The sequence below is a fragment of the Podarcis bocagei genome (genome assembly GCF_964188305.1).
Source record: "Podarcis bocagei genome assembly, chromosome: 1".
Lineage (NCBI taxonomy): Eukaryota > Metazoa > Chordata > Lepidosauria > Squamata > Lacertidae > Podarcis > Podarcis bocagei.
This window is the reverse complement of record NC_138125.1, coordinates 136,467,550-136,483,151: the sequence shown is the minus strand read 5'-3', so window position 1 is coordinate 136,483,151 and position 15,602 is coordinate 136,467,550. Positions and strand designations below refer to the sequence as shown.

Here is a 15,602-nt window from a genome sequence, read left to right as displayed (position 1 = left end):
AACCGAAAGGAAGCTGCTCTTGTCCTATCAGTTTAGGAATTTCTTTTCATGAAGGGGATATTTCATCATGCAGTTCCCCACAGTCTGAAGTATGGACAGCACAGGGGCAGTTTTGGCCTGGGATGTGTAGCTTGTCCTTTATCCTGGGGGACACCAACTTATCCCAGGCCTTGTGGCCCTGACACCTCCCTCTTCTTCGGCAAGCTCAGTAGCTGATAGCACAGCGGAGGAATGGTTCACAGTAACAGTATAACCATTTCAAAATGCAATTTAAAAAAAAAATTAAATTTTTATTTTTTAAAAAATCATAAAACGAAGACCCCCTCCCCAGTGTAAACACACAAATAATACAAATTTGTTTCTCTCACTCTGATAATTTCAAGTAATATCTGAAGTGTCTTCAGAAAGAGGCTTTAGTGAAACGTCTTTCCTTTTTATTTTAATATATTGATTATATATAATATTGGCTGGGTGGGGGTTATTTTGTTTTTTCCACTATTTTGGCAGGGTGGCACTGAGGGTTTGGTGTTGCTAAGCATCATTACAGAAATCATGTTTGATTCTTGGAGAACTATGTTCTTCCTGGTCTTTATGTAAATGAGAATAAATCATAACTACAGCAATGATCTGAAAATTCAAAAGAAGTTCACAGAGTCCATTGCAAGAGGGCTCATTTTTAATAACGTATTAGTGTGGTATTTGTTACACTTTGGCAGGAAGGATTCGGCAAGAAAGATCCATGTTGTTCTGCAACCATTTCCTAGCGATGAGATTCCTGGTCATCCTCTGTATCCCCTGAGATACATGATTTTTGCATGTAAATTAGATTCACACTAAAAGACAGAAATCTACAAAAGGCTGTACATTTAATATTTTAGCTCTTCTTAAAATAAACAGTGCTGAGAAGGCATTTTCTCAGGTGTTTGGCTACAGGAGAACCTACCAGCCTTGGGAGTTCTCTCGAGGCTTTTAGGCTGTGAGTTGACGGTCAGCCGAACTTCGGTGCTGAACTCCTGTTCGGGGGCCGGCAGGTGCTGCCCCTGCTCCTGCAGGAGGTGGTGGAACGTGGCCGCCACGTCGGCTTCGGCAATCATCGATTCCCTCTGGGAGGGGTCTTCCTTGGCACCGGGAAATCTTGCAAAGCTCTAAGAAGAAACAGTGCCCATCAGCGTCAACAAGGAGGCAGTTTGATCTCTCATTGACAGGTAAGTGTCTGGAGGAGGGGCACTTCCTCAGTGTTGGTTATATATGTGGTGATTTGATACAACACCTGATCGAAATGATCTTTTTTTGCATGCACTGCCCCCCAAATCACGATGGTAAGTGGGAAACTCCGAGAGGGCTTGCAGAGGAGGAGGAGGAGGTTTCCAATGTGCAGCCACAGTCAGTCTGGTAGCTGCCAAGAGGAAAAATAGCAATTCCTACTTCATGTCTCAAAGTTAAAGGTAAAGGGACCCCTGACCATTAGGTCGAGTCGTGGACAACTCTGGGGTTGCGGCACTCATCTCGCTTTATTGGCCAAGGGAGCCGGCGTACAGTCATATGGCCAGCATGACTAAGCCGCTTCTGGCGAACCAGAGCAGCGCACAGAAACGCTGTTTACCGTCCCGCCGGAGTGGTACCTATTTATCTACTTGCACTTTGATGTGCTTTTGAACTGCTAGGTTGGCAGGAGCAATGGGAGCTCACCCCGTTGCAGGGATTTGAACCGCTGACCTTCTGATTGGCAAGTCCTAGGCTCTGTGGTTTAACCCACAGCGTCACCCGCATCCCACTCAAAGTTGGGTGGCTGTTAAATGCGTGAACAGTCTACACTGAAGTGTTGTGCTTGAGTTAACATAAGGAGATCCTAAACACTTACCAAAAGCATGAATAGGACTGTATGAAGCTTTCTATGTAATACCTGATGTCCTACTGTCGTTGTGTTTCAAATAATTCCCCATGGGGAAAAATTAAACTCATATATATGTTTGTGTGAGGGAAGTGATAATCTGTGGTGCTCCATCACTGAAGGCTGAGTCACATTTGCAACTCACTGCTTGATGCTACAGTCAGAAAGTGACAACAAACAAAAGCCTCCTGACATCTGAATCTGCTCTCTCACTTTCTAGCCTATTTCCAACTTGTAGCTTTCACTAATACATTTCACAGGGCAGGCGAAAATGCTTATATGACAAGCTGGGCTAGCAAAGGTCAAGAAAATGAGAAGAATGAGGGAGGGGAGCAATTCTGAGGTGCCAAGGATGATGCAAGCGAGCAGGAAGGCATGCAGACCACCGTAATACCTGAAGACCTTCATTCCCAGGAGAGAGTTGCTCAGACTGCCGGCGAGATTGAGAAGAATATTCCGAGTCCATTTCAAAATCAAAGGGATGGACAGACAGCAGGCGCTTGGTCTTGCGCATCTTAGAAAGCACAGAGAGTTTAAGAAACCAGATTCCATTGTAAATACAGTTGATAGTGAAATATTTTCACAGGTCTCTTGGAAAGGTTAGTAACCATATTGCTACTTTCCACGCAGTGCTCTGCAGGGGATTTTCCTCGCAGTTCCCTAGTTCTATGCCAGAGTTCAAGTCCAGCCCTGATGTCTCTCCTTTGGGATGCTTTTCAGGTCAATAAGGAACAGGGGCAGCTGAGGGCTATTCCATATAGATTTATATAGAAAACATGCAAACACTCCTTTGAAAACAATTTACTTCCCCCAAAAGGGCAGAAATAAGTCCAAACAAAAACATTCAGATCCAGGATTCTGCACTCTGAATTTGGAATTTATTCAAATGTTGATTTCCTTATACATATACTGAAATGCCAAAGCTGAAGTTAAAGATCTGAATCTGAGGATTTAACATTTCAGTGAGAATTTTTTCCTAACCTAAATAACAATTCTTGCTAAAATAAATCATTTATATGGGTGAGGCTATCCTAGTAGGCTCATGCCTAGGTCCATAACTCAAGATAATTCAACTTTTATTGGCTAACAGCCGGTCAGTCATTAATATACTTCAACAGCTTTTGCACACTCCATACAAATGGTTATAGAAGGGCAAAATGGTGGGTTTTCTTTTTTTACATTTTCTGTGGATGCAGAGGTATCCTTTAGATTCTTCCTAGAGACTGTGAGCACAGAAATGAGAGAACATCACCCAGAAGCCAGCTTGAGGCACGAGGCCTCCAATAAATGACTCCACAGGAAATGAGATTTATATCAGAAATCAAAAGCATAAAGATCACCTTTTCCCAGAGAAAAAGGAGTAATATCTTCATTCAAGAAGGCCCAGCGTGATATATAAACGAGTTCTCAGTGCTAACATGGAAGAAAGTCCATTCCCAGGTGCCCTTACCCTCGCATAGCACTCTGCTTCTCCACCATCGATAGCATCTTCTGCCTCTCCTTCCTCACTGTCCTCATTCCCGCTGTAGAAGTGGCAGTCACCTGGGCAGCAAAGAGATGGGTCAGTCAAATCAGGCATGTGAGGTGCACTCAGGAAGTGGCTGTAGCTTAGCAGGAGAATGCATGCTTTACATTCAGAATGTGTCAGCCATCTCCACTAGAAAGGGTATTAGCAGGAAAGACACAGGAATAAAGGAAATTGCCTTATACAGAGTCAGACCATTGGTCCAGCCATGGCAGAAGCTCAACATTTGAGAAGGCCTCTCTGCCAGACCAGGAGCTGCTTGGCCCTGAACCTGGGATTGTCTGCATGCAAAGCAGATGCGCTTACAGCTGAGCTATGGCTCTCCTCCAAAGACGAGGAAAAGCTTCTGAGATTTTGGGAAAGGGTTGCATATTGAAGGAGGCACCAGTGGTCTGACTCAGCATAAGACCACCTCATCCTCATTTCTGATCATTGCTATTATAGATTTTTTAAATGCACAGCATTTGTTTCAATCCTAGGCATTTCACTCAGATGTAAGTTCAATGGAGCTCACTTTCAAGTACCGTATTTCTCGCTCCATAAGACGCACTTTTTTCTTCCTAAAAAGTAAAGGGAAATGTCTGTGCGTCTTATGGAGCGAATGCATGGTCCCTGGAGCCAAATTGTCCAGGGGCGAAAAGCAGATCATGTGCTTTTTTAAAAAAGAAAGAAAGAGGGAAGTGGGTGTTGAAACAAAGCTGCTGATCGTTTGCCGATCGGGGAGAGAGATAAGGGATGCTAGAGATAAAGGAGGCTGCCTGGGAGGGGGAAGGTAAAGACAGCAAACTTGCAAAGGGGGAAAACAGGAAGACTAAAGCAATAAGGAGAGAAATTAGAAGAAAAGGAGGAGCAAAAAACTGCTCCAGCTAAGGAAAAGACACTAAGGCAAACAAGAGGGAAGGGAGTGTTGAAAGGAAACAGCTGGGAATGGAAGAGAGATAAGGGATGCTAGCGGAGGCTGCCTGGGAGGGGGGAGGTAAAAGCCCATGGAATCTCAGGATTTTTACATTGGGTCACCCCAAATTCACCATCAGATCACATAGCATGTCCATGGCTACAGCCTGCACCAAAAAATATCACACACCCACTGTTTCCTGGGGCTGCAATGGTGCAAAAATGTGGTTACAAAGCACGGATCCACATGGATCCTCAGGATTTTTGCATTGGGTCACCCCGAATTCACCATCAGATCACATGTCTGTGGCCACAGCATGAACCACAAAAATCATAAACCCACTGTTTCGTTCAGAATTTTTTTTTCTTGTTTTCCTCTTCTAAAAACTAGGTGCGTCTTATGGAGCGAAAAATACGGTGAGTGGCTCAGATTGTGGCCTGAATGTTTGCCGTTCCCATGTTATGGGGATGCCAAAGCCAGTTTAGTCCCCTTCCTCTGTCCTTGACAGACCATAGCTCCGTGGTAGAGCATCTGTTTGCATGCAGTAGGTTCCAGGTTCAATCCTGACATCTCTTGTTGGGGCAGGGTGTATAGGTTTGTTTGTTTGTTTTAAGCCACTTACTGTTGATGTCTGGCAAGCTATAAACTCTGTCATGAAGACCTAGAATAAGAGGAAAATGCAACATAAATACTTTTAAAACATATTTTGCAGAAAGTCTGATGTAGGACTGAATAATTATCCCTTTGAGCATGTATGTACAATTGGTAAAGACAATTAAAAATAGCATCTATTATAAGCCTGGAGCCCTAGTTTAGACTGAAAACCAACAAGCTTGTGGTCACATGCAAGTTAGTTCCTGAGAAAATGCTGTATTGGCTTTGAGACAAGCAAGCTTTTGTAGGGATAATTCAGGTTTAGGTCGGCAATTCCTGTTAGGAAACTTGTGCCTGATTTCCACTTAAATCAACATCCTCTGACACATTTAATATGTATACAGGATATATATATATATTTATATCTCTGTAGGCTTTTCCTATAACCCGGTCTGCTAGCAAACACTTACAAAGATGTGGTGGAATAATAACTGGGGTCACCACAGTGCCAAAATGTGGAACATGAGAAAGGCATCTCCCCATCCTGCAACAGCATGGGGTTCCCCTGGTCCTGGGTTGATGCTATGGCACCAGGACATCAGCATCAGGCTAGAAATGCAGCCCATGCCAAAACAGCTTGGAGAACTGAGGGTGGTAATTGCAGCCCTGCATGAAGCCATTTGTATGAGTACAATATAAGCATAACCTGATAAGTTATAACCAACTTTTGCAACAGACCCATAACCAAGGGGCAACAGAGCAGCGTGGATTTCCCTGGTTTGCTTTGCAGAGGATTCAGCTGTTACTTTGTCAGCATGCCAGAATCAGAGGGTGCTCTGTTAACCATCTTGATCTCTGCTTATTAAGATCCCAAACCCCAGATATCATCAGTCAAATGAAGGAGGATCTAATGTAAACGTCCCCATCCTTGGCATGATTTTGGTATGATTTTGTATAAAACTAATGTGCTGTCATTTTAAAAGTGAACAGGGATACAAATTTCCCCAAAGATCCCATGCTGAAAACAAGGAAGACCCGTAGAAACGCCTTCTTCCTTAATGAACTCACTGAGCCAGAGGTTTCCAAATGTCACTTCTCATGGAGTGTGTTGTAAATGGCAGCTTGCCTTCACACAACAAACCTGCAAGACTGCCCAAGACTGCCATCTATTGGCCAGGTACAATTCAGCAAGTATGAGCAATAGAAACAAAATGCATTATGCACACACATGCACACACTTTCAGGCCTGATAATGTGCATGTATTCCAAAGTTAAGTCCCAGTGGTTAAGATGTGCTCCAAAGTTAAGAGTGCCTTCAGTTTCAGACATTAAACTCTTGCAGGTCTAAAGAGGATGGGGGAATTAACAAGCATGAGAGAAAGAATCTGAGATTCTCCTAAACATATCATTATTGTTAAGTTTGTAGGTTTCCAGAATTATTGTTTTTTATATTACTTTCAATAATGCTGTTCATTATATATTCCATATTTTATTCTAATTTGCTTTAGAGTTCTTGGATAAGCAAGGAGTCTTTGTAAGTACATAGACAATAAACTTCCAGTGATGCATTTGGTAACACAAACTGTGAGGTCTTCATTACACAGTGGCTCCCAATGGGCTAGCCAACTGCATCAGTATTTGACAGATAGAAAGGGAAGATAGAGAGACAAATAGACAAAACAAGGCTTCATAGCCGGAAGCAAATGTTTCAGCCGTTAGAAAGCTTTGGCCATATTAGAGAATGCTTCACTGGAATGAACCCTGGAGGTCAATGTGTCCCAGGAAAGCCAGCAGCAAGTCATTATGTTCCAGCTGCAGAGCAGATCTATTGGACTTGGTTCAAAGAATTCTAAGCAGAAGGAAAATAACCATTAGCAGTCTTCCACAAGGCTAAAAAGGTAGGACCTATAGTGATTCTGCTTAACCAAGAGGCTGCACAAACTTCCACATGAGCAGAATAACGTATCGGGATCAGGTTTCACTTTTCTTGCACAAGACTTAAGGATGAAATGTCCAGCCTTAAAGATGCAACACTGGCTCACTGGCTATTTCTTAAGAAGGTAGGCCTGGAGGACAGTCAGGCAAAGAAAGCTTGTCCACACTTCTGCTTGTCCCACCGCTAAAACAGAACCAAAGTCAATTGGTTTTTTTGCAGACTGATGTTCTGATTCAACAGTGAGCTTTTCCTGGGGAAAGTGGTAGGACAAACCAAAAAACCACTCAGACCTGTGCCTAGAAAGGAAGGGACAAGCAAAAGTGTGGGTGAGCCCAGAGAGGCCTGTTTAGTCTGCATTTCTTCCATTGTCTCCCGAGACAGACGGATGCCAACAATAAGTGTGTTCTGAAGTATCTCCCTCACAGCTGAGGGCCAAATGAGGCAAGGTGGCAAATAGCTGTGGTCAGACCTCCCATTTCTTTAAATGTTGGCAAATTGCAGTTTCATCCAGGGTTGGGGCAATCTGGACCTGCATCACAGCAGTGGTAATTAGTGGATCTCAACCCTTTGTCCGGTCCATTCCCCCAAGTCATTCAGTCCCTAAATTGCAATTTGCTCTGTGAGGAAAAACATGCATGTAACGGTTGCTGTGCCATTTATGTTTCCCCAGAAATGGTGAACAGCAGCTTCATGGGAGGTCATTTTATACTACACTCGCTGGTACACATTCATTTCTTTGGTCCAGTTGTTCCCACCCATTGTGACTTTTAGAAGCACTACAAAAACATGCAAAGACTGTTCACTTGAAAACTGCAGAGAGATGAATGTATACACAACCTGACAACAATTGCTTGAAATAGTAGTAAAAGTAGAAGTAGTTGTTGTTACTACCATTATTTTGTTCATCTCCAGCCTTTGTTTCTATAATGTCTTATTTGGACATTTTATTTTACTTGGCCTGCAAAATTAAAACAGATCTGGGCAATCACCAATTTTTGTGTTTTCACAGATGGCAGCTCGGCCAGTCTTACGCATCTTGTTCCCTGTGGGGAACCTGATACCTGCATAGCTCCTAAAGAGCCTCATTTGACTTTCTTCAACAGAGACCACCTTCAGATGCTCCAGGAAGATTTGCCATCCATCTCTCAATAGCTGATGTTAACAGCACCCCTAAACACTAGATTGGTTGCTACCAGGAACTATAACAAATGGTTCTGCCTTCAAAAATTGTTGCTGGATTAACTTTAAATCAACTGCAGTTAACTTCCAAGTGAGTGCCCCTAATTTTAGCATTAAGTGAAAGGGCAAACAGCTCATTGCAATTCACTTTTTCCAAACCACTCACCAGTGGTGATTAATTTCTAAAAGCAAAGGTGCTGGGATTCAAGCCAGCTCAGAAACCACACTCTCTAACTTTGGAGCCACGTCACTCACTCCAAATGTGTGGGAACAGACTGTGGCTACTGAGATGTAATTATTGTGATTTGTGGTGACAGTTAATTTGGTACCCAGTCTAAACCACAGAGCCTCTTGGGCTTGCCGATCAGAAGGTTGGTGGTTCGAATCCCCGCGATGGGGTGAGCTCCCATTGCTTGGTCCCTCCTCCTGCCAACCTATCAGTTCGAAAGCACATCAAAGTGCAAGTAGAGAAATAGGTACCGCTCCAGCGGGAAGGTAAATGGTGTTTCCGTGCGCTGCTCTGGTTTGCCAGAAGCGGCTTAGTCATGCTGGCCACATGACCCAGAAGCTGTACGCTGGCTCCCTCAGCCAGTAAAGCGAGATGAGCGCCGCAACCCCAGAGTCATTTGCGACTGGACCTTTACCTTTACTACTCTGTGGAACCTTTCAGAGTGCTGTATAGAAAGATACTGAGAGGACACCCCCCCAGACCCCTGCCCATACCAAGCAAGGTAGGATTCATTTTCTGTCCATGCGTCATCCTTCCGTAGAGCGACCGCATCACCTTAGCACTTCCAAACCGCTTAAAACGAGATTTCACATGCTCATAATACCATTCCACAGATCCAGTCTTCACAATCCTGTCCAGTAGGAGAAGGAAAAAAAAAAGGATTATGTACACAGGTACGATCCCAAACCTTCAATCAATTAAAACACACCTGTTGACTTTAGTGCCGTTTTGACTTCACCACACAAACACAAATCACACAAAAAGGTAACATTTCCATTAGGATTAGGGAGCAATTGCCTGTGCGCAGGCCCTCGCACAGGATAGGAGTCAGACCATGCCATGGAGCCAGATTAGCAATGGCCTCTCCATCCCCATATTGACTGCTCTCTGGCAGGAGCAGCTGGTCATGTCCAGGGGCTCCTCTTCAGTTGTCTGTGCTCAATGAGTGGCTGTTGGGGAACATAGCCCAGCCATGGATGCAGCCCAGCTCCTTATTCTAGGCACAAGTAGTGTCCTGCATAGGTAACACAAGCCTGGGGATAAAACATTCTGAGGGAAGCAGGGAATTCAGCAACCAAGTTTGTGGAATCAGAGAGAGAAAAGATTGGTGCTCGGCAACAACAGATTCTGCAAGTGCTCCACCTCCTTCCATGAACTTTTTCACTTGGGCAGCCTCCTTGTGCAACATGGCACGCTGGTCTTACAAGCGCCAAAGGCTTCCTACTATAGGAGTTCATGCTATGGGGTGATGTGAGGGACTGGGTGGGATCAGCAGGTGTTCTTCTGTGCTTCCCCTCACACTACTGTAATGGGGGAAAATACCCAAATATAAAGGCCTGTTATGAAAACTAAAGAAAGCATCCTCAAGTCACATTGCTGGCAGATGAGTGCCTGAAGCTTGAGGGAATTGATTCTGGGGATTGAGCAAAGCAGAAGTGAAATGAATTGCTAAGAGAGCATCTTACGTGCTGGACTTTAACCTTGGAGCAATCCCTGTCCCTAGGCCTAACTTATCCCGCAGGGCTAGGGGAAGAAGAGAGGTGTGTGCAGCTACCCTGAGCTGTCTAGGTAAAGGATGGGATAAAAATGAAACAATGACCATTTCATTTCGCCCATTTTTGAAAACAGAAAAGTCAAACGACGACGCAGCACCTCCCTATTACAACCACTCACCTGCCCAACCCCCCAACACCAGTTCAATCCTGTTCTGGATATACTGGAGTATTAAGTGGAACTTGAAGAAGGTTCACGCAAAGGAATAAAAAATGAAAATAAAATCATTTCGGGTGTTCTTTGTAGGGCTAGGTGGATAAACACTGAAACCTGTGAGAAATTCTAGTACCAGACAGAACCCAATCTCACATCTACTTTGGCCCACTACTATACAAACAGCAGCAACAGCAAGAATCTGTCCTACTTACCTGGATAAACGGCAAGGATCACACACCCAACCTTCCTCCTTTTTATTGTAGCTGCTACAATTTTTGCAGGTGTATAAGTGGCAGTCTAAGCATTTGCGTTTGTTGTTCACCAGGAACTTGAAGGGCTGCAGGCAGTGAATGCAATGGGTTTCATTGAGGTGGGATTGACCGGATAGCAGCTCACGCTTTGTGCTTTCTTTTTCAATCTTGCCTTTCAGTTCCCTTTGAAAAAATGATAATAGAAGTATTTAGCATCTGATTACAGGAAGTAAACTTTGAGCAAAAAACAAAGGCTTCAAGATCTAGCCAGAAGGCACAGAAGAGAAGTTGGATGATTCTGCCCTAAAAGCTGGTTCAGAACTCAACAGGAGTTCAACAAATGTTCAGGCTCCAACAAACGCTTGTGTCAGAGCTGCTTCCAGATCCTAGCTCACAGAGGATCACGCTAGCCAGCGTTCACTTTATAAAAGTCTTTATTGAGTTACAGTTTCCATTCTCAAGCTGCCGCGTGCAGCTCTACGTCTTAAGGGTTAGACCGGCGAAGCTCCGTCTGAGTCTCCGCCCCCTGTACACCAGCTTAATACCCTAGCCTTACTCCACCTTTTCCGCCTGACCGTTCTTCTCTGGGTCCCTCTGCCCCCCGGGGTCTCTTCCTTCCTGGACTCTTCTGACGCTGACCCCCCGGACCCTTCTGTCTCCTTGCGGCGGGCTTTAGGACCTGGCTCCCTTTCCGGGCTGCTTACTGCGCCACCTTCCTGTGCATTTGAACTTGGCGCGCGCGCCCAACCTTCCACTTTCCGCTTAACCGTTTCTTCGCTCCCCGATGGAGGTGTGGCCACTCCTGACTCATGCCCTCCCCCCTGCTGCGAGCTGCCAGAGCTCGATACCTGGCGCCCTTCCTCTCCACTGCGCTCTGTTGGTGACGCTGGCCCCGATTTCCAACTGCTGCCCTCTGAGCCCCCTCTGGACCCTTCTTCCTGGGGTGTCCCCCTAGGCTCCCCCCTTGCTCTGGCCCCTGGCGCTCCTTTCTGTGAATCTTCTGATTCACTGGAAAGACTCGGAGATCTTGGGTCGTCGTCATCACTCATCTTTTCTTCGGACTCCTCCCCCTCGCTCTCTGTTTCCTCCCTTGCCCTTGCCTCTGCTCCTGAACCCCTGACAGCTTGTATTCAGTTAATACTTAGCACATTTCAGGTGTTCAGAACATTTCACATACTGTTTGAGTAATTCTTAACAACCAAACCCTCAGCAAGTCGATGGGTAAAGGACTAGTGAATTTGTGTCAGCGGTGGGATCTGAACTGGAAATCTCCTGGCTCTTCTACAATCCTCCAATTCTCACCAGTAACAAACCTGCACCTATCAAGGCTGGGGCAACCTAGTATTTCCCTCTGGCCACTGAATGTATCTATCTCACTGCTTCAGGGTGAGTGGTGAGCCGATGGCTTGGACTTTAAGAGAGCACTACATGGGGAGTTCTGAATCTGGGTGGTAAAACTCATGGAGAAAACCTCCCAATCTGCCTCTGCCTGATTTCATATATTGGCTCCAGTGATGATTGTTTAGGAACAGAGAGTCCAGATTAGTGGCAAACCATTATGGAACTCTGTCGAAACCCACACCCATCGTTCAGCTTCATGACTCAGAAAAACGTTATGGATTTCCATTAAATAAATATAGTACAACATCATCACTGTCTACAGTATATTATCAAAGTACTCAAAGTACAAGCAGGCATATGTCCTCTGAAGAAGGCTTGGGAATCTGTCCTGCATGACTGCTTTGGCCGCAATAATAATTGTATGATTCAGAGTACAGTACTCAAAGTACGTCTCATATATTTCCTTGCTGTAATTGTAGCCCTGCAAAGGTGACCAGTATTATTATCCTGATATTAAAGAGGGATCCAACCAAACCCCCACCCTTTCTGCCCCACCCCCACAGCTCTTGGGGGGCATTTCCACCATCCCTTGGAGAAGGAATCCAAGCGCAGACCTCTCATTCCAATGGCTCCTGGGACATCCTCCAAGGGACCATTAAGATGGTACCTTAAAGCTGCTCACAACAAGAAAATAATCTACAGTGGTACCTCGAGTTACAGACGCTTCAGGTTACAGACGCTTCATGTTACAGACTCCGCTAACCCAGAAATAGTACCTCAGGTTAAGAACTTTGCTTCAGGATGAGAACAGAAATCATGCCCCGGCTGCGCGGCGGCAGCGGGATGCCCCATTAGCTAAAGTGGTGCTTCAGGTTAAGAACAGTTTCAGGTTAAGAATGGAGCTCCGGAACGAATTAAGTTCTTAACCCAAGGTACTAATCTATAAAGAAGTTGTCTTGCAGTTTTGACACCCTTTCACTTTCCATAATTCTTTAGAAACCAAAGCTGTTAGTGACAATCCTATGGATGTCCTTCTCTTGCACGGTACTTCAACAGATTTTTTTCTTTCTTAGCTGAAAACAGAAATGCTCCAACCTGTGAGAAAGTGGCTGCACCAGGGCATCATGATAAACCAGGGTACAATCACAGGGGTGGGGGACCTTGCTCCACCCAAGGGCCACATTCTCTTGTGGATGACCTTCTGGGGGCCACATGCCAGTCAAAAGTGGATGTGGCCAGAGCCAAAAAGTGGCTGAGCAATGGATGCGCTCTTACCTTTGCATGGTTTGATTCATTCCAACCATGCAAAAGTCGGGGTTTACAGACACTTGCACACCAGGCCAAACAAGAGGAATGGTCACAGTCCAAGGTCCCCTTAAGGATAAGCAAAAGCACTTGAGTGGGAGGAGCAGGCTCTAGGTGGGGGGGGGGTCCCAAGGGCTGGGCAGAGAGTCCTGGAGGGAGGCTGGATTCACCTGCAAGGCCTGAGTTCTCCCAATTCTGAGGAGGAGCTTTCTGGAGCTTCCAGTTGACGCACCCTCTCGCTCCCTTCCCCTCTGCTGGTGTAGCAATGTTTGGAAGCTTTCACTTTCACTTCTCATTATGGCAGGGATGGGAAACTGGATCTCACCTGACACCACATATGATACCAGGTGTAGGTCGTGGGCATAGTTTGGGGTTTGGAGAAGACAGCCTTGCAAGCCAAACTGGGACCTATGCTGATCTATGGCTTGCTATGTCAGCATAACATGTGGTAAATCTCAACTACGGTTTGTTTCATAGAACTGTAGAGTTGGAAGGGACCCTGAGGGTCATCTAGTCCAACCCCCTGCAATGCAGGAATCTCAGCTCAAGCATCCATGACAGATGGCTGTCCAACCTCTGCTTTAAAAACTCCAAGGAAGGAGAGTCCACCACTTCCTGAGGGAGACACTTTCACTGTCAAACAGCTCTTACTATCAGAAAGGTTGAGAGTGGAGCAGAACAACCCTACTGCAAACTATGGGTTGTGACGCTGGCTTGTTTCAACAAGCCATAGTTAAGCTCTGAATCCTGTTGTTAATCTTAGCTAAAACTGCAGTTAATTTAAAATGGAAACTAAAGCTTTTGAACTTCTTCTTGCAGCCGTGCTAGAAGAAGAGATGGGATGGAGACAGCAACAAGCCCAAGACTTGTGCAGGCCGGTACCTGACACACTAAACTATGATTTGTTTATCATGACATCCGCATGCAGCCAATGTGAAAGCAAAACCACTCTAGAAACTCTACACCAAACAGAACACCCTTGTGCGGTGTCTAAAAACACCTTCTGGTGAGGTTCGAACCAAAGTGAATGCCTTTGTGCTGGATTATAGCAGGACAGGATCTGCCAGGCTGTGCCATAGGTTTCTGTTTGCTTTCAGAGCAACCAGAAATAGACACAGCCCTCTGTTTGCCTTTGGGGCTACAAGTAAGAAGTGCAATGTTTGGTTAGTAGGATGGGCCCCTGGAGGCATGTAGGCAGGGCTGGAAATTTTTCACCTAGAGAGTAATTAGCAATGCTCTTGTGGTACATTAACCGACACACACCTTTTTGAAATGTTTTCTATTCCTATTTAAGGCTGTGTCTGGGAGTGTGACCAGCTACAGAAACCTCCAAAGAAACAGACAAAAAGATACTGATCTTAGCTAGGACTTGCAGAAAGCCAACTTTTCTGTATACGTGAATGCTTAAGTGACGCATTAAGAAGACCTGACAGTTTGGGGTTCTGGTTTGGTCCATGAGATTAGCCCAGCCATTGAGCCTATGCCAGCACTGGCCATTTGCCTAGATGAGAAGAATCCAGGACAGGACAGGGGAGATGTGCAAGAGCTGTGACTCAAACCCAGGGTGCCACCCTCCTCGCCTCTTCAGCTGGCAAAAGCAAGTGAGGCAGGGCCCAAGGATGCCCAGGCCAAAAGGGATGGAGGGCTTGAGGGCACCACCAGAGTACCCAAAGGCAGGCCAAGTTGTGTGGCAACAGCAGGTGGCATAAGACAGGGCAGACGAGTGCTAACGGGACAGCAGTTTTCTCTCTTGTCATAATAGCAAAATGTCTGCTAAGCATTTGAGAAGCGGGGGAAAGCCAGCCATGAAGAGCAGGCAGAGCAAAGTATGCAAAGAACCTTCTCAACACAAAAATCTGCCTTTGCCAATGTGGTGCCCTTCAGATGTGCTGGCTGGAGCCGATGGGAGTGACAGTCCCAAGCATCTGGAGAACATGAGGCTAGCGGATACCGACCCACACCACTGCGAAGCCAAACAGAACCACTTTTACATCCCATCGCATTGAATGGGAAACTTTGTTTTTATTCTGCCCTTCCCCTTAGCTGAGAGTGGTGTGCACAGTCCTCCCTCTCCATTTATTTATGTCTTCATGGATTTATGTGTTTATTGCACTTAAATCCGGCCCCTTTTCTTCCAAGGAGCTCCAGGTGGGATCCATAGTTCTCTTCCTCATTTAATCCCCGCCACAACCCTGTGGGGTAGGTTGATGGATAGTGGCTGCCCCAAGGTCAGCCAGAGTCATTCTTCCTGGCCCAGTGGGAATCTGAACCCAGGTCCAACTCTCCAGCCACTGGACCACACTGACCACACCCTCTACAGACGGGGCTGAGAGATGGTGCCTGGTCCAAAACCACCCCACCAGCAAAAGGGCTAAGTGGAGATTTGAGCCTTGCTCACTCTGTGATTCCACACCCCACACCCACTCTCAGTTAAGCAGAAGATGTGATGAAGATGGGAGTGGCACTTGCTTTAGTGCTTAAGGGGCAGCCCTGTTGGTACTACTCAACACATCAAAGAGGGACGGCAAGGATGTGACAAACTCCCCGTCTTGGAAATTCCTATCCAACCCTTCAATGAAGCAGGCCTTTTGTCGTCAGGGATACAAGAAGTGATGCTTATGTGTTGTGTATTTATAAACTTGGATTCTCCAAAAATGTAACAGATTTCCTTCCAAAAGTGTATTATTCATTCATTTCTTTGGCCAAATTCATTTGGACCTACTCAACACAGCAAGGTGTTGGGGGC

The 15,602-nt window shown here is 45.6% G+C and overlaps 1 protein-coding gene across 3 annotated transcripts in view; it reads right to left on the bottom strand.

Annotated features, from left to right (window-relative positions):
* The window catches only part of MLPH (melanophilin), a 77,513-nt gene that overhangs the window by 43,519 nt on the left and 18,392 nt on the right, over positions 1–15,602 (bottom strand). For all 3 annotated transcript variants that reach the window (XM_081168960.1, XM_081168958.1, XM_081168959.1), the window contains exons 3-8: positions 10,172–10,393; positions 8,744–8,880; positions 4,934–4,972; positions 3,342–3,433; positions 2,286–2,405; positions 944–1,145 (exon numbers count right to left, since the gene is read on the bottom strand). In XM_081168960.1, coding sequence (XP_081025086.1) covers positions 944–1,145; positions 2,286–2,405; positions 3,342–3,433; positions 4,934–4,972; positions 8,744–8,880; positions 10,172–10,393 — 812 coding nt within the window. The remainder of the gene's footprint in view (positions 1–943; positions 1,146–2,285; positions 2,406–3,341; positions 3,434–4,933; positions 4,973–8,743; positions 8,881–10,171; positions 10,394–15,602) is intronic.